Raw genomic sequence first — 24,554 nt, forward strand, 5'->3', positions numbered from 1 at the left:
AAACATTCATCTGGACTTCACATGGATTCCTCTCGATTTTCACACTTCGACTTGATTCGCTGAATGTTCACCAGGTGAAATATTGACTTTCTAGAGGTTGTGACAGTCCTGTGTCTGTTACTACAGATGTACTACAGATACTCCCTCCTTTAAAAAGGTTTGACATTCATGCCACTTTCCCTGTGATGAAGACTCTTCCTAACACACGTGGCATTCGTAAACCCACACAGATGTTCAGAGGAACGTTTTGTTGCTGAAATGCGGTTTGAGTTTGGAGCAGCTCATCACCATGAAGACGAGTTTGATATCGAGTTCGAAATGAGTTTGACACCTCATGTGAATTTAATGTGACGATCAATCATTCAACTCATTGCAGGTGGAAATCTTGTGTTGGTTTATAACGACACGTCAGCTTTATCCCTCTCTCTCTCTATTTCTGTTTCTCTCTCTTGCCTCACTGTCTGTCTTTCCCTCTAACTTCCCCTCTCTCTCTCTCTCTTTCTCTCTCTCTCTCTCTCTCTCTCTCTCTCTCTCTCTCGCTCTCTCTCATCCACTCCCTGGGTTCTCCAGCCAGCCATTAATCACTGTACTAGGAGGTGAAAAAACAAACTGGTTGTATTGCAGATTTTTGGTTGAGAAGATTTATCTTCAGTTCTTTTATTTGTGACACGACTCATACTCACTTTCACTGTCCAGCCGGAGCAGCGCCATTAGCATATTTACACCAACAGTTAAGCTGGTCTTAAATTAAATTGTACTTTACATATACAGAAAATAAAGTGGGTGATAAAACGGCCGTCTGCAGAGCCTCTGGGTTTATGGAGAGCTGTGGGCTGCTCAGACCTTCTAGTCCAAACAATGAGGTCTCTATTAGGACCTGAGATAATCTGACTTTTGTAGCTCAGCACAGCTGGAGCTTTTATATCCTTCATGAGAATATAAAACCGTATGTTAAGTCCTCATTCTCGGCTAATTAATTTAACATTGTAAAATTTGCTTGTTAATACAAATTACCTTGATTCCAAAAACTTCACCGTGAGCAGAAGGTGAATAAAACCAAGATGCGTTGATTTAATAGGAAAAGCATGTCCGAAGTGTTGGAAATGAAACATAAATTATAAAATGTTTTCTAAAGGTTTGTACTTGTGGTGAGTTCAGGTCAGTCCGGCAGACAGACTCTTGATCCAGGTTGTAGTGACGGACGCAGTCTGTGGTTCACAATTGTCTCACTGAAGCATGAAGATCTTTTTCAAAGAGATGTTGTCTGAATGGCAGTTTATGTTGCTTAACACCAGAAACACTATTATGAACCACCACCATTATTACGACTGTTGTCATATTTGGCTTCATAACTTGTGTGGAAGGCATCTACTGCAACTGTGTTCACAGACAATGGTTGTCAACTCAACTAATCATGCTGTATTGAGCTTCTACAAAGGTGTGGCCACATTAGGAAGATTTATAAGGGTGACCTTGTGCTGTCGGATTCGAACCCGTGATCTCCTGATCCCAAATCCACTTCTCTACCCTCATGCAGTGCTTCCTGGATTGGATCATTGGATGATAACGATATCATGTTGTTGGGGTGACGTTTGTCTCAAATCAATGCTCAATATTTAGACGTCTTGAAAACTTTTCATGCTCAATCATGTTTCTAGACCTCATCCAGTCAATTCCAGTCACGTATTTCAACAACTTTTATACTCCAAAGGCCTCGGCATCCTCCACAAGAAGCAGGAAGTGTTTCTCTCTGGTGTCCGGGTGAAAAAACTGTTTTCGCTTCTCGCGACATCGATCTGTCAGAACCCGAAGGGAAGAAGTTGTTCGCCGCATTGTTTACCAGGCTGCAGAGGCTCAAGGGAATGTTAAACTCTGTGAATCGGCCACAAATATGACTGTCGTCCTTACATCTTTAAAAAAAAAAACTGGAAAATCAAAGCAGAAACTATCAACATTCAAATATATTCATTTTATTACTGCTCTAAATTCAGTTCTATTCTATTTCTATAGTTCCAAATACATCACAGTCATTTCAAGGCACTGTTACAGAGAAAAACCAGCGATTCCACATGAGCAAACAGATTATAGAACAGACAAAATCTCCTCTTTAACAGGAAGAAACCAGCCAGGTGGAGACTGCTCAGCTCTGCTGGTACTCGGGCCTTACAGCCGCCTATGTCCGCTTCTGTTTCCATCTCCTCTGCGGTCAAACCTTTTAAAACAGAATCTTCCTCCTCAGCTTCAAACACGTAGTTTTCAACCCGCTCCCCCTTCCATCGACTCTAAAGCTGACCTCCTCACTGTCTCGTCGTCGTTGGGCTTTTTTCTCGTTTCCAAAAATCGAGGGAAATGTGTCTCCCGAGTTCTCGCAGTCGGTTCCCACCGGGTAGGAAAAGCCTCGACCAAAACAAACAGTTTTTCTTGTTCTTGCTGATGCCAAATAGAGAAAAAAAAAGTTCTTCTTGTGGAATACTTACTTCCTCCAAAGTAAATTTAGAGACGTCCTGATTGTCCTCGATGCTTCTCCACTCTGCAGGTACCTGCTTAGGATTTAGCTCAAAGTTGACCTTGAGTGGAAATAAATGGTACAATTGATGGCAAAATGCAGTCAGTATGATTTTCTTAAGAATTTTTATGAGCTATAAAGACGCCCAGCAAAGTGACATAAACTTTAACAGACTTGGATAATAACCAGATGTGTTATTGATCCCTAAAGAATTATAATTTTATTTCACATTGAATCATAAACTTCAGAAAGCCCAAATGAGATCGTCAAAGCCGATTTTAAATGATGTCAAAGAGGATTTTAAAAGACGAGGTGTGACTTTAATTCTGAAGTGAAACCTGGAGACAGTTTCTATGACACCTCTTTGCTCTTTTAGTCTGTTGAAGTGTTTCTAGTTTGCGTTTCATCTCTTTCTCCAGATTTGAAGAATAAATGGCACCTGGTGGTCGACCGCCTGACGGTGCTCTTCCTCAAGTTCCTGGAGTATTTCCACAAGCTGCAGCTGTTCATCTGGTGGCTGCTGGAGATCCACATCATCAAGATCGTCGCCTGCTACATCGTTCTGGTTTCTGTCCGAGAGGTGAGACGCCCGAGTCCACAGTCATGAAGAATCTGCTCGAAATCATTCGTCCAAACATCGTCGGTGTGCAACATCCACAATGTAACTTTAAAATAAAACGTCTCTATTCCTTTATTTACCACTATTTATTTTTATTTTCATGGTGTTCACTTAAAATAATTGGGACGCACATTTTTAAGAACTTGCATCTCTAAGACCGACAAGAAATCCTGACGTCACAATCTGTTTCCCCACTTTTTGGAAGTAGTTTTAAAGTTTTGAAGGTTGTTTAGTTAGTTTTAGATTAGTTTTTTTTAAACCTGCTTTGTTGTTTTCACTAGTTTCTCCTTGCTGCCCCTCCTCTTCTTCACACTGTTTGTTTGAAGCGATTCTTGGCGCGTCATTTCTGTTGATTTTTCTCATTAATTTGCAGTAAAATTGGATTTCTGGAAAATTTTTCAAAATACAGATCAACCTGAGAAGCAAACTCATTCCGCTTTTTTACTTTTCACCTGTGTATACAAGTTGTGCTTTTTGCCGTCATAATGAGTTAATCAGTGTCATATGACCCAACTCCCATTGTTTTGCTCCTATCTGACTCAGATCAGATCTGCTTTTAGAGAACGTAAGCAGGAAAAAGAAGCATGCGTTCAGATATTTTCAGTTCGGAGACAAGCCTCATTCATATGTAGAAATAAGTTTAAAAGTGAGGCAGCAAATCCGATCAGAGCACCAAGACTTGTTGGTGTAAATGCAGCCTTGGTCTGGACCAGCTCCTCAGTCTGATTCTGTTTTAATCGGTGTCAAACTTTGTGACGTAATGATCCTCCACTAACTGTTTCTGAAGTTTTTAAAGTGACCTGATGGTGCCTGTGGTTGTTTGAGGAGGAAACAGGCGGTTTTTAAAGGGGTCATGTATGCAAAATTGTCTTTCTAATGGTTTTCCAACAGTAATAATCGTCCCCATACCTGGAACGACGCCCCAGAAGTGAAGAAAGTCTGTCCTCTCTCTCCCTGGCTTGTTTCAGTTTGTAACGAGCCAATCGGAACTCAGACCCTTCACACATGTGAAAGTGTTGAAAAGCTGGATAACATGACATGATAATTGTATTCCCTTTAAGTCCTCATTGCCTGTATTGTGTGTGCAGGTGTCTTTGTTCAACTATGTTTTCCTGGCATCCTGGGCCTTCGCACTGCCCTACAGCCAGTACCGGCCGCTTGCCTCCAGTGTTTGCACTGTCTGGACGTGTGTCATCATCGTGTGTAAAATGTTGTACCAGCTGGAGTCTATAAACCCCCAAACGTACTCCCTGAACTGCACCATGGTAAATATGAACAGCTAAAAATGCTCACATTACTTAATCTTTGTTGTGCTCTCGCTTGCTGCTGTAAAATAAGTATTTCATCAAAAGAGAGTCCTGGACCTCACGCAGGGCTCCGCTGGTGCTCGGTCTCCACAGCATTTATTTATTTTATTTATTTTATCTGTTAATGTTGGGAAACATTAGGAAATCTGGCATTTTACCAGAGTACAAATTGGCTTGGTTTGATTTTAGAGTTAATTGCGTCCTGATTAATGTGTTCAGCTGGCAGCTCTGCCTCGCTCCGATTTTAAAATGCATCAGTTCGATGGGTGAGTGAGGTGGATTTTATTTCCCCCTGCAATAAAAATACTTCAGTGAAAGTGAGGTGCCAGTGATGTGCCTCCAACATACCCACGTTTACACTCACCTGATTCAGACTCTTTCCTGAAGCTTTTGATAGGGAAGAGTCATTTGATGAGCAGTTTGTGTGTCTGTCCACAGTTAGACGGTTACTCCACGGACCAGAGGAAGGAGCTGGAGGAGTCGTTGTTGTACAGAGCGCCGGTGGATCCGGCCAACTGGGTGGGCCTGAAGAAGTCTAACGACCTGCTGGGATACCTCAGGGTGAGCACACGCGTCCACAGCTTTACAGAACTCAGCACATAAACACAAAGTCATTCATCTTAGCAAATGAGCCACAAGGACACAGAAAAGAGATTAGAAAGAGGAAAGAGGAGGACAGGAGTTGTCCTGAAGCAGTTTGAAGTTTGGCTAATTTAGTTTCAACACAATAAATCAACAACTTTCAGATACATGTGGCAGCAGGTTCATCTTTCAATTTGACACAGTCAGTGAAAGTTTAAGACTCACCGTGAATACACACTGTTGTTTAAGAGCACTGGTTGCTTTAAATGATTCATCCATCCATCCAGCCCATTTATTCATCATCCCTCCATTTATTCATCATCCCTCCATTTATTCATCATCCCTCCATTTATTCATCATCCCTCCATTTGTTCATCATCCCTCCAATAATTCTTCGTCCGTCCGTCCTGTGAATTGGTCACAGTGTGACTTCTGAGCACCGCATCACCATTTGTCCTTGTTGAGAGTAACATTTTCTCTGTGTGTGTGTGTGTGTGTGTGTGTGTGTGTGTGTGTGTGTGTGTGTGTGTGTGTGTGTGTGTGTGTGTGTGTGTGTGTGTGTGTGTGTGTGTGTGTGTGTGTGTGTGTGTGTGTGTGTGTGTGTGTGTGTGTGTGTGTGTGTGTGTGTGTGTGTGTGTGTGTGTGTGTGTGTGTGTGTGTGTGTGTGTGTGTGTGTGTGTGTGTGTGCAGAACAACCTCATGATGCTGGCTCTGTTAGCGTTCGAAGTGACAATCTACCGCCACCAAGAGTACTTCAGACTGAGGAACAAACTGTCGCCGCCCGCCGCCAGGATCATCTTCCATGACATCACCCGGCAGCACCTGGACATCGGCATCGTCTGCTTCATCAAATACTTCGTCAACTACTTCTTCTACAAGTTTGGACTTGAGGTATGGAGCGTGACGAAGAGCCGGACTGTGTTCTGTGGAGAGCTTCACTGCTCGGTGTTTCCCTCAGACGTGCCTGCTGCTGGTGGTCAACGTCATCGGGCAGAGGATGGACTTCTACGCCATGCTTCACGCCTTCGCCCTGATCACCGTCATGTATCGACGGAGGAGGAAAGCCATCGCTGAGATCTGGCCCAAATACTGCTGCTTCCTGGCCTGCATGCTGACGTTCCAGTACTTCGTGTGCATCGGGATCCCGCCGGCAGCCTGTAAAGGTTCGTGTGCTCACGTGTTTCTCCTTATTTTTTGCCTCATTTACCTTTAAAATGTCTTTAAGATCTTTAAATGAACGCCGCAGCTCTATGAGGGATGTTGATCGCCCCAGTTTGGCTCAGATATGCAGAATACAATGGATTAATTGTCATCATTTTCTAACAAAGCAGTGCATCCTTTAGTTTATTACTATACCGTCCAACATCAGTTATCTGTATCTGCGTTGGTGTTCTGGTGGTCCAGACGTGGTCTCAGATTTTAGACTAGAGGTGTTGGAGATCAGTTCTCCAACGTTTTTTGCACCACAGAAGCTTTTCATTTTTCTGCTAACAGCAGAATGGAGTACGATCAACAAAGGCTTAATCATGTATGAACAAACCTGTGAGAGTTGAGTGATGTCCAGGGTCATTTGAAGAGAACATCTGGTTTCTGTGCCATCTGAACTCCCGATTCGTTTCTTGCAGAGTATCCCTGGAGGTTTCCTAACTCCACCACCGATTCCAACGTGGTCAAGTGGCTCTACGTGCCAGACTTCCGCACCAAGCCCAACCCGTCCTTCCTCATCTGTACGTATCGTCCTGAAGCCTCTCGCCTCTGAACCTCCTTATAAACCTCAGTCCTGCACAACGGAGATTTGCAATGGTTGCAATTTGAAAGTGATCAATGTTCCAGATTTTTCTATTGGGTGATGTTTTGTTTCAGCGAGAATGAAAGTCGCCAATGAAAAGTCGGGGAGATCAGTGACTTGAACCTCAATACGTGTTTGTAGACATAACGCTCCATTTCTCTACTTTTCATTCCAGTCATGGAAGATCTGATCAGCTGAGACGCTGCAGGAAGCAAAATGTTGTAGAAAATTAATTTAATGTTTTTTCAGGATTTGCTTGAACTTTCTTGCAGTAAAACTAAAGGAAACGTTTCATCGTCAGTGTTTAGAGGTTAGAAATGCTGTAACTTCGTGTGTCTGGCCTGATTGAGATCAAATTGTTCTGTTTGTGGCCTCTGGACTAAAATTACTTTGATAAACCGAACCACTCAGGTAAAAGTGACTTTAAAAAATAAAAGGATAATTAAAATGTCATTACAAAATGTAAATATTTTACCCATGAGAAATGTTGTTATATCATCTGATCATTGTGTTTCAAGTAAAACGTTTCAAGTTTCTTCACTTTTGAATGAATGAATTAATTAATAAGAGTTTAGTTATGTAGAACCGTTCAAGAGTGAAATCAGATAAAAATGGTACCACAAAAACAAAAAACAGACACAAAATTAGATAAAAGCCGGACAGAAGAGACTCTGGAAGCTTCCTCCATTCATTTTGGATGGTTCTGTATTCATTTTGGTATCCTCCTTAATTTTATTTCACTTTGTCTTATAGCTGTCAATTTGCTCCCTTCTTTTATACTATTGACGTATCTGAAGTATGTTGCCATTACTCAACAGGTTTTTTCTTGATTGAAATACCACAAATAAGTAAAGTCCATCAGAGAAGTTCTGGTTCACCTGCATGTTCACGATGAAGACGTCTGTGGTGATTGACTGGTTGTCCTCTCCTCTCCTCTCCTCTCCTCTCCTCTCCTCTCCTCTCCTCTCCTCTGCAGACGACTTTATGTTGCTGCTCTGCGCCTCTCTCCAGAGGCAGGTCTTCGACGATGAGAACAAGGCGGCGGTCCGCCTCATGGCCGGCGATAACGTGGAGATCTGTCGAGACCTGGACGCCGCCTCCTTCAGCGTGCACAACCCCGTCCCCGACTTCATCCACTGCAGGTACGACCTTAACAGCCTGTTTCAGGAAGCGTCTCGGCTCCCCATCCAGGTCTGAGAGCTTCTGCAAACGTGCTGCTGCTCTTGTTTATTTTCACATTGCTCAGCAAAATGTTGAATTAATGTGTCTGTCTGGTTATTTTATTTATTCATGCAAATTTGTTTTGTAAACACTGCTCATGCTCGCTGGGCTCTATAGGTGTCATTAGGTGTTAAGAGTTAAGTACAGGGGTCTTCAACCTGCGGCTCTGGAGCCACATGTGACTCTTTGACCCTTCTGTAGTGGCTCCCTGAACCGCTCACAGAATTATACCAAAATAATCATTTTATCTTGTTTTTATTTCATTTATGCGCGCGGTCATTTTCAAAAGGACTTTTACTTCTGAAAAGGGCTTTTAAAAAGTGCACAACTGAAAAGGATCAAATGGGGGAAAGTTGCTAAAACCATAAGAAATGGGGACACAAATCTGCTAAAACAGCTTTTTAAAAATGACGAGGATTGCTGAAAGAAAAAAAAGATGAAAAATGAGAGGAATAAACACAAAACTGATTACAAAAGAACCAACATGGTTAAAACAGTCGAAATGTAAAATTGTCTAAAAACCGCTGAAAATGATGGTTGAAACCTCTGAAATAAGGTACAAAACATCTGAAAATGTAATGAAATGTTCACCATCCTAAATTGCAACATAAGACACAGTTTATGTCTATATATCTACAGTACATTGAACTGTGCTGTGTTAACCTCTTTGTAAAGGGATAAAAAGGTTCTGCTGCTCCAGTTACATTTGATTTGGTGGAAAGTGACAACGGCTCATTTGGTCCTGAAGGCTGCAGACTCCTGCTTTGCGATGTTGTAACTGTAACAATATTGTCAACAAGGTTACTGCATGATAACGTAACCTTGTTGACGTAACCCCCCGTCCCCGTCCCCACCCCCCACCCCCCCGCTGTCTGAGCCTTCCCACCCCGCTCGTGTCCGGCAGCCATGCCAGTTTCCAATAAAGACAGCAACAGGAGGAGAATCTCTGTCTCCTTAAACGACCTCCTGCACGTCTTGTTTTATACACTAAGTTACCGTCTGTTGTTGCATTTGGCCGCACGCAGCGTAACTGTTGAAATCTAAAGTGGGGCGGTGCTGAATAAGAACCGTCTCACTCAGCCGATCTCTTATCCCGGATAAATAATGGTAAGAGAAGGCTGACAGACCTCAGTAGCTCATGTCAGAGGCTCAGTGAGGGATGTTATTGGATCCCCACTGGATACATTATTTACAATTTTGGCCAAAGTGCGGCGTTTGGACCTGGAGCTGAAGACTGACTTTGCAGAAGAAGAAAAAAGAGTGAACGGAGGATTTTTAGCTGCAGGAGAAGAAGAGAGCATGCTGACCTGTCGTCATTGATTAGCTGCGCTTCACATTCCATTGTTTTGATGCTCTGAGTGGACGAGACTTTTATTAACGCACTCTGTGTCCAGCAAACACTGGCAGAGAGAGAGAGAAAGAAAGAAACAGAGAGAGAGAGAGAGACAGGTTCAGCTCGTCTGTCCACACAGCTCTGCACTTATTCCATCGTTTCCCTCCAGGATCAAATTACGGATACCGGGTGGAGGAGAAATCCATAATCCACAAAAACACTCTGTCCGTCACTCCGCGACTCAGACGCTTTTGCCCTGTAGTCTAACTCAATAAGTAGCTTTTAACTATGGAAAAGGTATTTTGGCCTGCTGATGAAGGAGGACACTCAGTCAGCTGTTCTGGCCCATCAGCCCCTCTTCACCTATGTTTCCCCCCACACACGTCACAGTAATGGGGTCTGGTGTTGTAACACGGCGTTCATGCTTTTAGCATGTTAGACACGCTACAGCAGCAGCAGCAGCAGCAGCAGCCTCGTACCTGCGGAGCGACAGGATCGGGTTTCTCTGGTTCCCGTTCATCGATCAGACTCTTACTGCTGCTCTCACGCTGAGTGTGATGGATGAGTGGATCACAGCAACACGATGACCTGAAATGTTGTTTCTTCTTCGAGTACGTGGTGAACGCATCAACGTATGTCCACTTCCGGCGCCCTGGCTCTACATTGTGCTCATAATTCCTCCTGTTTCCTAGAAGCGATGGACTTTAGTTGGTAACGTGTCATGCAGGGTGCAGCTCATGACCAAACGAGGGATTCTGAGTGTTTGGAATCTAAAACTGATATTTATTTTATCAAGATTCCATTTTTAGAGCTAAATATGGTGCATGTGTAATGAAGACACATTAGAATGGTGCAAAACCATAAATAACTGTTGCAGGGCTTCATACTGAGAGTGGAGGCTTTTCTTTGATTCTTTATTGATCACAACAGATAATATCTTTTATTGAGTAAAAGTACAATGTGGAGCACTCACCTAAAAATGTCTCTGAAGTATTTGGGTGAGTTTCAGTATTTTAAAAGACATTTGTTTCACGTCTTCAGTCTGCTGGTGATGTAGCTTAGATAATTCCCTCCAGCTGAAAAATCTTTTAATAAATAGACCAGTGGGGGTAAATCCTTCTGCTCTCCTCCAGTAAATTAAACCTGAAGCTCTGTTTTAGAACGGTTAATTGTGATTTTACTCATTCTTGATACTAATACACACACACACACACACACACACACACACACACACACACACACACACACACACACACACACACACACACACACACACACACAGTTTATTTCCCCAAATCCAGCCTTGGTCCTGAATTTCAGTCTAAAATTCCCTCTTGTGGCTCTACTGAGAACAGGCTGTTTCTGTGTCTGTACCTTTAAATTCTAATGAGCTGTGTCGGTAGCGTTTGCAAGGAGAAGTAATGGCGCCTGCTTGTAGTTTTAAGGCTCTTCCATACATTCCACATTGAGCGTCTGCAAACTGCTTTGGACTTGATCACGGACCAGAAATTTGTGTTTTGTCCACACAGTCACAGAAATTGGGCTCCACGTGGTCCCTTCAGGCAGGCGGATGCAGAAATTATGAATTGGCCTTTAGAGGGCAGAGCTCATCTACCTGTGGGACGACAAAAGTGAATATCCACTACCAAAGGGAGGGGCTATTTCCCTGCATGATGTCATGAAGGGAAAATCTCTGAATCGCCTGTATGAGCACATGTTCACTGGAAAGTGGCACAAGCAAGTGAGGCAGATGACAGACCTTCACTTCTGGGGCCTCATACACAGGCTCTGGTGACAAATATTACTGTTAGAAAACCATTAGAAAGTGAATTTTGTAGTCATTTGTTTCCTGCTGGCGTTTCCTCTGCAGGTCCTACCTGGACATGCTGAAGGTCATCATGTTCAGCTACCTGTTCTGGTTTGTCCTCACCATCATCTTCATCACCGGGACCACGCGGATCTCCGTTTTCTGCATGGGCTACCTGGTGGCCTGCTTCTACTTCCTGCTATTCGGGGGCGAGCTCCTGCTGAAACCCATCAAGAAGATCCTCCACTACTGGGACTTCCTCATTGCTTACAACATCTTCGTAATCACCATGAAAAATATCTTGTCGGTGGGTAATCTATTACAAAATGTTTTATTCTTCATATTGAATTTAGTGTTATTTTTTTAAATGCTCACGACATTATGACATCTATAGATGTTTACTAAAGAGGCTTTTTTATTGCAGATCCTGGCTTGTGGGTACATCAAGTCTCTGGTTGAGAACCAGTGCTGGTTGATCCAGTTGTTCAGTCTGGCCTGCACCATCATGGAATACGACACCGACATCAACCAGAAGGACAAAGGTTTGTTGTTCAGTCGCAAAAATGAGGAGATTTTCCCACAAGGCCCAGACACAAGCAAGAACCTTAAACATAACAGCAGTGGACATTTTCACTTTTCACTTTGCTTTAGATCCTAGAAAGACTCGTATTATTATTTCGTTTAACTCCCAAAAAGATCCTGGTCAAAATTATTTTGTCAAAATTATTTTGTCAAAATTATTTTGTCAAAATTATTTCTTTCAGCTTTGGAAATTCCATTTCTTTAAACTGTTCTGCCGCATTTTGAAAGCTTTCCTGAAGGGAGTCACACAAATCTACAATTCCAAACTCATCTTTCTAGTCTTTCTTTTTTTAGTTTTATTTGTATAATCCCAGAAAAGTTGTGAAGGTGAAGGCTTTCTGAAGATGTGGGAGACGACGTTTTCACCTGGAGAGTTATTTAGTTTTTCTGGGTTATTTCGGAAGTTATGCAGATTAGAATGAAAATGAACTATTTCCTCTCAACGCGAGAACACTTCTGTTTATTACTACTTGAACTTATTTATTTGAGGAAAATGATGAATAGTAGGCAAAAAATGTGTCACGGGATATATAACAGTTTTGAGTGTTAAACATCCTCACACTCTTCTGAATTTAACAAGATATGTTTAAGTCTTGATGTTTAGGGTCAGTTGTACTGCTGTCGACACACAGAGGACTTTACTTAATTCGTCCTTAGGATGCAGATTCAACAGGATTTGTTCATGTGTGTGTTTCTATGTGTTTTTCAGGCATTGATGAGCAATGTGAGCTTCCCAGTAACGAGGCCGGGATCATCTGGGACAGCATTTGTTTTGCCTTCCTGCTGCTGCAGCGACGAGTCTTCATGAGCTACTATTTCCTCCACGTGGTGGCGGATATCAGGGCGTCGCAGATCCTCGCCTCCAGGTACTCCGCCGAGCCTCCCACAGCCCCAGAGTGACAGTGGCAGCACTTTGTTTTAACGCTGCAGCCACAGCGGACGCTGCACAGGCAGGACAGGTTTCTCTGCTGGATTTACATTTATTCTTGGTTTTAGTTCCACCTCTGTCATCTAACCGTGCTCTAATCTGAAAGAGTTTCTGTATAAATCTTTTAAATAACAACAAGAAAAGAATGATTGATCTTCTCAAAGTAGAGACCATGTTTGTTTGTTTGGTTGTTGTTGGTTTTGCAAAAATAAAAAATCATAAAACACAGAATAGAAAGGTGGTTGATGCTCATCAAACAGACACATCATGTTTTCTTCTGGAGTTAGCTTTTTATGGGACCAGCAAGTTTTATCTAATTCCAATTATTCAATTGTCCAGAATCGTCCTCCTCTAGGTTTGCATCACTTTTCTCCGAGTTCTGTGGTTTCTGTGGTTATTGTCATTGTACAAGTGCAATGAAAGTTCATGTTAAGCTTGGGGGAAAGCGAGACAGCAAGAGGTGAGGAGAGGAGAAAAAAAGTCAGATTTCAGACTGAGCTCTGAGGAAAAACAAAACTCCTCAAGCACATTTAAAGCATCAACACAGATTACAACATATCTTCGAGGCAAGCACATGAGGGCACAGGAGGGGAAGTGTTGCAGCCCGCCGCTGGGTTAGGTGTGGGAGCGCGCAGCCTCTCATAGGCGGCAGGCTCACCTCCTCCAGCTGCCTCTGCGTGGGAGGGGGGGATGGGGCCATCGGAGGTGGTGAAGCAGTACTGTTTGCTTATCTTTGCGGTGTCAGTCCGGCATCTGTTCTCATGAGACGGCCTTGATAGTCCTGGTCAGAGACAAGTTCCTAGTGGGGCGGGTGTGAGGGGTTCTCAGGGGAAGGACTTTTAGGGTTTTTAGGCTGTGGGTTTTTCACCCACATTCTAAAAACATGTGTGAGGTTAGTGTGTGGCTGTGAAAAGATTAGAATAGAATAGAATAGACATGCTTTATTAATCCCTGAGGTAAATTCTTGCAATATAGCTCCAACAGAAATAATACAGAATACAATACAATACAGCTTTATTTATATAGCACCTTTCACAGACATGGAAGACGGCATGAAAAAAATACAGTTATACAAACAAAGTAAAATTGAGCAGTTACAGGTCAAAGGCCTGCCTGAATATAATATTTTTTTGAACTGCTTCATAATAGTAGAGAATAAATAGCATATAAGTTAAAAAATGCCAATATGACAGGATAAAGTTGAATAAGAAATATTAAGTATTGATATATACAGGGCTAAGCAGGGACTGGTATTTAGCATAAAATAATTTGATTACCAGAAAAACATTACTGACATGGAGGAGTTATAGAGTTGTATGGCCACAGGAATGAACCGGGCTCTCAGTTCAATCTTTTAAAATGCAGCGAGTTCATCAGGCCTGTCCACAGATCCATCCACTGCTCTGCTGGTGGACTGTATATATCCTGTTGTGCTTCTCATGCCCCTCCAGACCTCACTCAGCTGCCCCTCCAGCTTCCTGCTATATCTCTCCCTCGCCTCTCGGATCTTTATCTTGAGCTTCTCCCGTATTTTTCTCACCTCCTGCTTGTCACCAGCCTTGAATTTCCCTCTTCCTATTGAGTGTGGCCTTGATATCCCTTGATATCCACGGCTTGTTGTTAGCATAACAGAGAACAGTCTTGGTGAGGGTGATGGAATCCACACGGAAGTTAATATATCCTGTGATGCATTCGGGGAGGGCTCCCGTTCAGACCGGGCCTTAACGTGCGTTTCGAACGTTCCGCTCACAAGTGACGAGCCCTAAAGAAGTGTGTGAACAGGCACCAGACTGCTTCCCGAGGTGGTCAGGGAGCATCTGACCACAGCGGTGTTGCAGTGTGAACAGTCATTCATCTCGAATGAGTCTCGTCACAAAATGAGCATAAAGTGCATGTTTTCAATAACATTCATAGAAAAACATGAAGGGGTTTATCATCACTCACTCTGAAATAATGTTCATCTGACAGTGAAGACAATTCACACACGTCCTCTGAAAGTGCATTCAGAAATCTACACATGCTTCATGAATATACACTAATCCTAACACTTTTGTTTTTGCTCTCATTTTTCATGAGCTGAACTCAAAGATCTAAGACCTTTTCTATGTGTGCAAAAGACCTATTCCTCTCAAATATTGTTTACAAATCTGTCTAAATCTGTGAGTGAGCACTTCTCCTTTGCCGAGATAATCCATCCCACCTCACAGGTGTGCCATATCAAGATGCTGATTAGACAGTATGAATATTGCACAGGTGAGTCTTAGGGTGGCCACAATAAAAGGTCACTCTGAAATGTGCAGTTTTGTTTTATTGCGGGGGGGGGTTGTTGTCCATAACATACGCCAGCATGCCTATTGCATGCTCCCTCAAAATGCACTGCGTGAGACAAATGGTGGTCACACTCCATTGGGGAGGTCTGGGTGGGAGGGGTCAGAAAACCAGTCAGTAGACCTCCCAGACGCCCCGATAAAGCAAAACTGCACATTTCAGAGTGTCCTTTTATTGTGGCCACCCGACGGCACACCTGTGCAATATTCATGCTGTCTAATCAGCATCTTGATATGCTGCACCTGTGAGGTGGGATGGATTATATCGGCAAAGGAGAAGTGCTCACTAACACAGATTTAGACAGATTTGTAAACAATATTTGAGCGAAATAGGTCTTTTGCACACATAGAAACAGTCTTAGGTCTTTGAGTTCAGCTCATGAAAAATAGGGGTAAAAACAAAAGTGTTGCATTCATATTTTTGTTCAGTATAGAAATGGTTCATTCAGGACATGTAATATGAATATGTATGGTTTAAGCTGTGATGTTCACGGGTGTGTTTCAGGGGGGCGGAGCTTTTCCAGGCCACCATCGTGAAGGCGGTGCGAGCCCGACTGGAAGAGGAACGCAAGTCTGTGGAGCAGCTGAAGAGACAGTGAGACTCTAAATGTTTGGCTCTTGCTGTGTGTGGAAGCAATACAGTTCATCTAGAAACAGGCCACAGTGCAGCTTTGTTGTCCTGGATCAGATAGGAATCATTCTTAAAACGTACAATATGTTATATTTCAGTTCAGTGTGTAAAAGAGAATCACCTGAAATAACAGGCAGAGTGGCAAAAACGAACAGAATATTACTTCAAAAGCAGTTTTAAATCAGCTTTCTTAGTCTTGCAGTGTAAGTTTGCACCACGATATGTAGTATTTATATCATTTATACAGGTATAACCAACCTATGGTGTAATGATGCTTTCAAGTGTTTCTAATTAGGCATTAGTAGAAATATCTTAAAACCTTGACTCAGAATGACCTAATCTTCTCTCAGCTCAGTTGTTATTTCCTGGGAGAAAGTTGTATATACTGTACCTAGAGGCAGTGTCTTCCCACCGCTTGTAGTTTTCATCCCAGGAGGTCATCATGAGCTCTCATGATCTGACATGAACTCGTTTCCATATGAAGCCTGAGATGTGTGACGATGTTGGCCTGTGTCGATACTCCATGTCTCTTCACCATCTCTCTGATCTAATCAGGATGGAGCGCATTAAGGTGAGGCAGCAAAAGTTTAAGAGGGGCAAGGAGAGGATGCTGAGCATGGCCCAAGAGTCTGGAGAAGGACAGACACTGGTCCAGCCTGAGGATGATGATGATGATGACGGTATGACAGAGCCCTCCACTGCGGCCGAAACACTTCAATAATAATAATGATATTGCAAAGGTTTCCCTGTGTGCTCTGTGAGCGTTGGAAGCTCTCAGGGAAGGATGATTCATGTTTGTATTTGGTATAAAATTGCAGCTTCATGTGGTGGAAATATGAATATTTGAAGAATTGATTTTCTTATGTTGCGTTGATGTATTTGTGAAATTTTAGGAGCACAGCGAACGAAAGCCAAGACCAAAAAAAAGCAGTGGTGGAGGCCGTGGGTTGACCATGCTTCCAGTAGGTTGACCCCTCCAAGCCCTTTTTTTATCTCTTCCTCCACTCTGATTGGCCCTTGTGTCCTTGACCAGAACGCTGAGGATTCCCATACTGCCCCAGGGCTCCGAAGGCGCCACGCTGCACAGTAGCCCGGCTTCCTCCAGTCTTTATTCCTTTTCTGTGTCTATTTAAGGGCCCTGCTACCTGAAGGCCTCCAGTAACTTTACTTTGCATGTGTGGAGAAGCACTTCAGCCTTAAGAAGCTCCATAAAAAAACGGCTCCACGGGGTTGCCTTATATAGACACTGGGAGAAGATGAAGTAAAGAGAAAATGACTAATGGCCGGAGGTGTGTGCTCGACTTTGTTAAAGACACGAATGTCGTCGTTGGTCTGACCTGAGGAGTCCACAGTAGAGAATCGCTCTGTTGTAAAACACACAGAAGCAAAGATATGAAGGCGCCTTCATTTTCAGAGCTGGATTAAAAGATGAAGGCTTTGTTCATTCTTTGCCTGCAGACATGATCACCAAACAGGTGTTTGCAAGGAGAATCAAACTGCAATCAATCATTTGAACTGTTTAACGTGGTGAATCTAAACGTCATTGAGTCAGCACAGGTTGCCTGTTTGGTTCCAGCTCATGTCTCGTGTCGTACTCCACCCCCCACATGACATTTTCAAATAATTTCTCCATTTTTATCTCTTTGTCATTTGATGTTTCGCCCGTCCATTTCCCCAGCATCCTCCCGAACATCTCCTGCCCACCGCGGCTCTGTTCAAGGACATAAGTCAGCCTTGTCTGTCCCATTGTGTCTCACACTGACCTGCTGCAGAGTCGAAAGGACGTCCTTCATTGTGCTTTGTGCTCATAGTTATTTCAGTTCTACTAACATTATTGCACTCTATGCTTTGTGTGTCGTCCTCTCATGTGTCTTTAACGCAACAAACTGTGACTGTCTTGACATGTGTGAAAGTTAGTGAATGAATGAGAAGTTAAGGACGAGCACTTTGATTTTCTTCCTTCTTCCTTTCAGCCAGGAAACCTTTTCTTTGTACTTTGATGTGATAGAAATGACGAGTGACTTCAGTCTGAGTGTGACCGGATGTTACAAGGCTCTGCTCTCTGCCCCTCAGTGGTCAGAAGTGGAGACTATTACTTGTTTGAAACTGACAGTGAGGAGGAAGAGGAGGAGGAGGAGAAAAACGACGAGGAGCCGCTGAAGAAGTCTGCGTTTCAGGTGCTCAAAAAATAAATAAACACTTGATTTTTTTATCCCTGTAAAATATTACTGTTTGAATTGTGAAACAACGAAGCTCTACAGAACGTGGAAATGTGGTACTTTGCTTACATATTGATTGACTTTGTACTTTTTCACTTGGAAATAATATAAGAAACGGAGTTCATTTGCTGCTTTGAAATTATTCATGAGATTTGATGTTCAAACTTACAGATAATAATGCATTGCTGGTAAAATGATAAATAAATAAAAGTAGATTCGACACAGACTCAGTTCGACAGTCACTCACTGGATGTCATTGAAATCAAGAGTAAAACAGAAATACATAATCAATAGTAATAACATCAGTTGTTGTAAGCACCTAGAAATGACTGTTGTATTTGGTGCTAAATAAATAAAGTTGAATTGAATTGTGTAATACTAATATAAAAAAAAGATTAAAGTAATGTAGACATATGTAAAATGTTGATTTTTATATAGTTTGATAATCTGTAGTAATACAATGTGTATGTTTACATTAAAAATGGGATTATAAAAGCAATAATACAAACAGAAGGAATGAAATTTTACCGAACTCCAGACACATTTATTTACTATGAATGGATAAGAGAAAATGTACATGGTGTGAACGTGGGGACAGTGAAGTTCTGTCACACAGGTGAGTTTCTGTGTAGCGTGGCAATAAATGAAGTCTGTACAATAGATTAGATGACCTGAATCTGCCGGAGGAGGAGCTCCACTGATGCTTTTAGCTCAATAAGAAATGTTTTCTTTGGTGTTTTCCCTTCATAAGCAGACTGTCACTGTCTCCAAAACCCAAGCTGGACAAACCAAACGGACCTGTTTACATGTGTTTCTTCAACAGATTCAGTTCGACTTGGAGCCCTGAAGGGAAATGAAATAGCTCTGTTAAGTTTCAAAGTAAATGATTTGCGGTGTTCAAACCAAACCAGGACTCTTTCAAATAAACTTTGAATTTGACTTTGTCCCCCTGGATTCTTCAAAAAGACACTTAGGGTAATTCCACTGCACTTTAATTGTTTAAACACCTGATCAGGGATCTTTAAAACAGATTTAGGTTCTATAAAAAGTAAAGAAACTTTTGGATGTAGACTTGGGAGTCGGGTTGTTGACGTTATTATCTGGACATATGATGCTGTTTGGTATAAATATATAATATCACAGTGCTCTTTCTCTTTTTGAACAGACACGACTGTGTAGCATTTGTTTTTAAATTCTTCACGCGTGTGTGTGTGTGTGTGTGTGTGTGTGTGTGTGTGTGTGTGTGTGTGTGTGTGTGTGTGTGTGTGTGTGTGTGTGTGTGTGTGTGTGTGTGTGTGTGTGTGTGTGTGTGTGTGTGTGTGTGTGTGTGTGTGTGTGTGTGTGTGTGTGTGTGTGTGTGTGTGTGTGTGTGTGTGTGTGTGTGTGTGTGTGTGTGTGTGTGTGTGTGAGTTTAACTTTGTTGTTTTTTTCTTATTTTTGTCTGACTTCTGTCCTCTTGTTTCCCGGTTTGATGTTGAAAAAATGAGGTCAGAATCTTCCAGATAAATGTCATTTTGGTTCATAGCTGATCTGGACACTATAAACTAGACCCTGGTTATATGAGGTACACACAGAGTTTTTCTAACCCTTCCAACAAATACAATTCTCAAAAGTAAAAATAGTGATGCAAAACTTGTTTTACCAAGTTGTAAACATAAACATCAGGTTAAAGGTTTGCTTGACATGGTTTCTCAACTTGTGGATATGAATACTAACATTCAAGCATCTGAACTAAACCTAACAGCCTGAATTTGCATGTTTTCATCCTCACATGTCTCCTAACCCAGCGAGTCTCCAGTGTTTCTAACGGGTGAAATCTGAATTCTCTCCCACTCTGTTTCCTCTCTTCAGCGAGCAATTGGAAAGTTTGTGTCTGCTGTTCTGGCTTTACCCAAGTCTGTCATTAGACTGCCTAAAACTGTGCTGCAGTATGTAGTGAAGGCAGGAAAGGTACTCGCCTCCTCTGCGAACGTTCAAACTACCAGCAGCTCCTGTTCAGTGCTTCTCATGTGACTCGTGGACGTTGTGCTGCAGAGACACCGATGATTTCGTTCTGCATGTTTTGACATTAAGTTGAAAAGTGCTGCTGCTTCCTGTCTGTTTTGTTTGCATGCGGTGGTTTTTGATTCATCATGCATCTTTCACAAATACACTGAATACTAAAGAACAATGATTTTACAAGAATTCCACAGATGTTTTCATTTAATTATTATTGATGGCTATAGGCGCATCTCAAAAGATGAAATCGTCTTTTTTTTTAAGGGGTCATATTGTGAAAAATTCACTTTGTGAAGACAGTCTGTCCTCTCTCTCCCTGGCTTGTTTCAGGTTTTAAAAAGTGTGTTGCTCCAACCAGCCAATCAGAAATCAAACCCTATATAGTGTCATCGGGGGTTTAGCCAATCACAATCAAGGTCGGCCCTCCCTTTGACTCCTCCCACAATTACGCAGCTCTGCTCTGGCACATGGCACCATGAGAGGAAGTACTTCCTCCTCTTCCCAAGATGGGCATGTGTGGGTGGAGCCAGTCTAGCTCACACAGACACAGCAGATTCTGAATGCAGCTCCTATGATCCAAGATTCTAATGGAGGAAAATCAAGGAAAAGCTGGATTTGGGGCAATAAACTTTGAATATAACGTTCTGACAAACAAGACCATGTGAAAGTGTTGAAATGCTGCATAGTATGACTCCTTTAAAATGCATTTGTGTGTGAGTAATGTAAACGTTTTTTGACTTGACATGAAGGTTATTATAGACGATGTTCCACCTCAGACAGAGAATCATTGAAAGAGATGAATCTAGTCCTGAAACAATAGGACAATTCATCATTACGCTGAAAAATCTAAAGCAAGGGGTGTCAAACTTCTGGCCCGCTCGGCAGAAGGTTCAGTCCAGCCCACTGGGGAAGGTTTTGCTGTGTCAGTGAGAAGTAACATTTAAAACTCACACAGGAAACTAAAGTGAAATGATGTTTCTGCACGTGAAGCGTCAGACTTTTACAAACTTTATAGACATTAGAGAAACATTCAGAAAAGATTCTGATTGCACCTTTTAAAAAAAGATAAATAAATGATAATAATTTCAGATGATTCATGTGGACTTTTGCATTAAATGGAACATTTGTCGAAGATCCTCTCACTTCTTGCTGCTATTAGTCCGACCTAATTAAATGAAATGTGTTTGGCTTCTCAGTTGAAGTGAATTTGACACCCCTGAGCTGAAGTTTGTTCCTTCATGCTTGTTGCTCTGCATCTTTCATCCGAGTCGCTTCCATCGCCTCCCACCTTTGTCGCAAACTAAAGTGCTTCCCCTCGTTCCTCCAGTTCCTGTACCAAGCCTGGATCACCGACCCAAAAGCCGCCCTGCGGGCACGGGGCAAGGACAGGCGCAAGTTCTGGAAGAAATACACCAAAGGCGTGAGGCACAGGAAGTTCAAGAAAGACGGTAAGAAAGTCCCACGTACACCTCTTTCATTAGGGTCTGAGCACCGTGAGCCTCCTGGAGCCCCTCACAAAAATAGGAATATCCTCCCAACAAAACACACACATTGTTGGGGTCCTAAACGTTCACAAACAGTTACCAAGCCTGGTACACACGTCTGACCCGGTGAAAAAGTCTTCATATTTTGGAGTGTCAAAATGGCTCAACAGCGCCACCTGCAAAATTTAGAAAATCAAGCCCCCGCATCACATTTCACCTAACCCTACAAAATTAGGTACACTTATGTAACACCCCCAAGAAGACGCACAAAAAAGCCTCTCACACACGTCCCAGAAACTCAACAGGAAGCCGGCCATTTTGAAAAATATACGGAGTGGATTTTGGCAAATCTTTGCCCAAATTTTCTAGAGCAAATTCGTTGTCGGTGTTTTTTCTAAATCACTTCAAATTTGGCCAGTTGATACAACTGGCATTGCTGAGCAGTAGTTAAGAAAATCTTCCGCAGAGTCTTGAGGCATGGGCTGAAGTTTGATATTCGCCATGAAAGAGGAATTGCAGTGGAAATAGCCTGAACATGGTCCCATCGACCTGAAACACAGACATATGACGATAACAACCATGGCCCATCATGCCACCTGCTGGAAACAGGAAGTGGAGTCTACATATCCTGTACATGCTCTGATCAGCTGCAAATTTCACACATTTGCTCAAACTCTGGCCCTGAGGCCATACATATGACGACTGACAGTCTCAGTCGCAGCCCCGCAAGGAGCGAGGACCCGTTCAAGGCTGCTTGCAGCTTCAGTTTCATTTCAGACTTAAATGAATGAAACGTCTTTACTGCACCACAGCAGGTCATGTGACCATCGATCTCGGGGAGATGTATGACGGACAAGAGAAAGGAGATGACAATAAGAAGTCAGATGGTCCAGGTATGTGTAAAAAGAAATAAAAAGCATTTCAAGATATTTTAAGAATCATTCTTGAATTGAAGATCTTTTGTTTGCATGCTCTCCCACAGACAACATCATCAAGCGAGTGTTCAACATCATAAAGTTCACCTGGGTGCTCTTCCAGACGACCATCGACAGTTTCACCAAGTGGATGAACGACATGTGCAGAGAGTACATCGACATCTCCACCGTGCTGCGCATCGAGCGCTGCATGCTCACCCGGGAGGTCAAGAAGGTCGGCTGTCCTCCTCCACACACACACCCACACACACACACACACACACACACACACACACACACACACACACACTTTCTAGAGTCACAGAAGAACACAACCCTTTATACTTTTACTTCCTGGATGTTTTTCTCTTTTTATTCTCCAAACTGGTTCGTCTCTTTTAATCTGGATTATCAGGATTCAGAATTACAGTAAATATGAATGACATCTTTCATAGGAAACTTAATGAAACAGAGGCTCAATGATGAAGTTAGTGAAAATATTATTTTAGTTCAATCAGATCCACTTTTGACAAAAATATTTTTTTTACATGTACATGCAAAGAAATGACTAAGTCAAAGAAAGTAATTCATATCAATAAAGAGTAATGAGATTACCTACAAGATTGGAATTCAGAGTGTTATAAATAAAATCCCCTGTTTTTATTCAGGAAATAATATTTGTTTGATTCAAAACTGAATGCTGATCATTGTGTCTGTCTTTATACATGTGTAAATAGATTTTCATATGAGGCATTATGTGTCAAATTAACTTTGTTTTAGTATTTTCAGTGTTTTGTTTTCAGAACTTTACCTAGTTTTTAATATCTTAGCCGCGGGGGATGTATACCAGCGGCTTCTGGCTGAGTTTCCTCAGAAGTTGAAACTTGTTTTCGCAGGGACAATGCATCTTATACCTGATTAATTATTTTAAATGGTGTTGCATTTCTCATTTCTTCAACCATCCAATCCAACAAACAACACGAAAAACAGTCAACAGCAAACAGAAGCTGTTTGTTTATGCTCAACCCACAAGTGCCCGTTGGGGGTTATACATTCCCAACTTTTTCCGAGTAACCTTTTTAGAAATAAAGCCTGTCATCCCTGTGGCATCGCCTGAAAAATCAAGATGCAAATGAAACAAAAATTCCACAAAGAGCCGGCAGACCAATGTGTGTTAAGTTACATTTCACTTTAAATATATGAGGAACTCAAATGTTGTAAATTTTGTTTCAAATCTAATGAAAAAAATTTTTTACATCGTAATGCCATTGACATTACAAAGTTGAAATTATTAATTTATTTTTTTTGCTCAAGTGTCTAAACTTCCAGTTGAGAGTAAGAAAAGCTGAACTGTCCTCCGGCAGGGCAATGTTCCGTCCAGAGAAAGCATCCACGTCTACTACCAGAAGGCCATGAGGCTGAACATGTCCAGGCAGGCCAGCATGGACCAGCTGAGCGAGGACGAGACGGCCTCGGGATCGATCCGGGTGCCCCGGAGGCGAGCAGGCTACCGCATGGAGAGCCAGGACTCCACGGCGTCCAGAGACAGCATGTCCAGGTAACACTTGCTCCTGTGTGCATGCTGGCTTCACCATCTCATCCCGCTCACCACTTCATCTCACGGCCCTCAGCGCCTTCACCGAGGCCACCACGCTGTTCTCCCGCCAGTCCACGCTGGAGGACATGGACGCAGAGAGCATCCCCAAAACCAGCGAGCGAGCCCGCCCCAAACTGCGCAAGATGTACGGCCTGGACGTGTCCACGTCCTCCATGGACAGTGGCAGCAGCTTCATCTCCAGGTGGCCCCTCACCCTCATCATCACCTTCATCACTCACTTCAATCACTGCATGGCTTTCCTCTCATAGCAAAGCATTCGTTTGCAACTCATGATGAGAAAAATCTGAAAGGTTTGGAGATACAGGTGCAATTAAGGATCTCCTGTTATTCAGCTTTTCAACACTTTCACATGGTCTCATTGGTCAAAAACATTGTATTCAAAGTTTATTGTCCCAAATCCAGATTTTTCTTGGATTTTCCACCATTTGAATATTGGATCATAGGAGCTGCATTCAGAATCTGCTGTGTCTGGGTGAGCTGGACTGACTCTGCCCACATATGCCCATCTTGGGAAGAGGAGGAAGAACTTCCTCTCGTGGTGCCATGTGCCAGAGCAGAGCTGATTGTGGGAGGAGTCAAAGGAAGGGCCTACCTTGATTGGGATTGGCTAAACCCCTGATGACACCATATAGGGTTTGATTCTGATTGGCTCGTTGAAGCAACAAACTTTTTAAAAACTGAAACAAGCC

The 24,554-nt window shown here is 42.5% G+C and overlaps 1 protein-coding gene across 1 annotated transcript in view; it reads left to right on the forward strand.

Moving 5' to 3' along the window:
• The window catches only part of piezo2b (piezo-type mechanosensitive ion channel component 2b), a 110,747-nt gene that overhangs the window by 62,876 nt on the left and 23,317 nt on the right, over positions 1–24,554 (forward strand). Inside the window, exons 19-37 of the mRNA XM_080458208.1 lie at positions 2,926–3,086; positions 4,214–4,390; positions 4,871–4,993; positions 5,705–5,905; positions 5,973–6,177; positions 6,640–6,741; positions 7,780–7,945; positions 11,228–11,471; positions 11,589–11,706; positions 12,456–12,612; positions 15,507–15,596; positions 16,188–16,312; positions 16,526–16,594; positions 17,706–17,809; positions 21,177–21,297; positions 22,146–22,226; positions 22,316–22,482; positions 23,612–23,805; positions 23,879–24,046. Of these exons, the coding sequence (XP_080314334.1) occupies positions 2,926–3,086; positions 4,214–4,390; positions 4,871–4,993; positions 5,705–5,905; positions 5,973–6,177; positions 6,640–6,741; positions 7,780–7,945; positions 11,228–11,471; positions 11,589–11,706; positions 12,456–12,612; positions 15,507–15,596; positions 16,188–16,312; positions 16,526–16,594; positions 17,706–17,809; positions 21,177–21,297; positions 22,146–22,226; positions 22,316–22,482; positions 23,612–23,805; positions 23,879–24,046 (2,773 nt within the window). The remainder of the gene's footprint in view (positions 1–2,925; positions 3,087–4,213; positions 4,391–4,870; positions 4,994–5,704; positions 5,906–5,972; positions 6,178–6,639; positions 6,742–7,779; positions 7,946–11,227; positions 11,472–11,588; positions 11,707–12,455; positions 12,613–15,506; positions 15,597–16,187; positions 16,313–16,525; positions 16,595–17,705; positions 17,810–21,176; positions 21,298–22,145; positions 22,227–22,315; positions 22,483–23,611; positions 23,806–23,878; positions 24,047–24,554) is intronic.

The sequence above is a fragment of the Lipophrys pholis genome (assembly GCF_963383615.2).
Source record: "Lipophrys pholis genome assembly, chromosome: 1".
NCBI lineage: Eukaryota > Metazoa > Chordata > Actinopteri > Blenniiformes > Blenniidae > Lipophrys > Lipophrys pholis.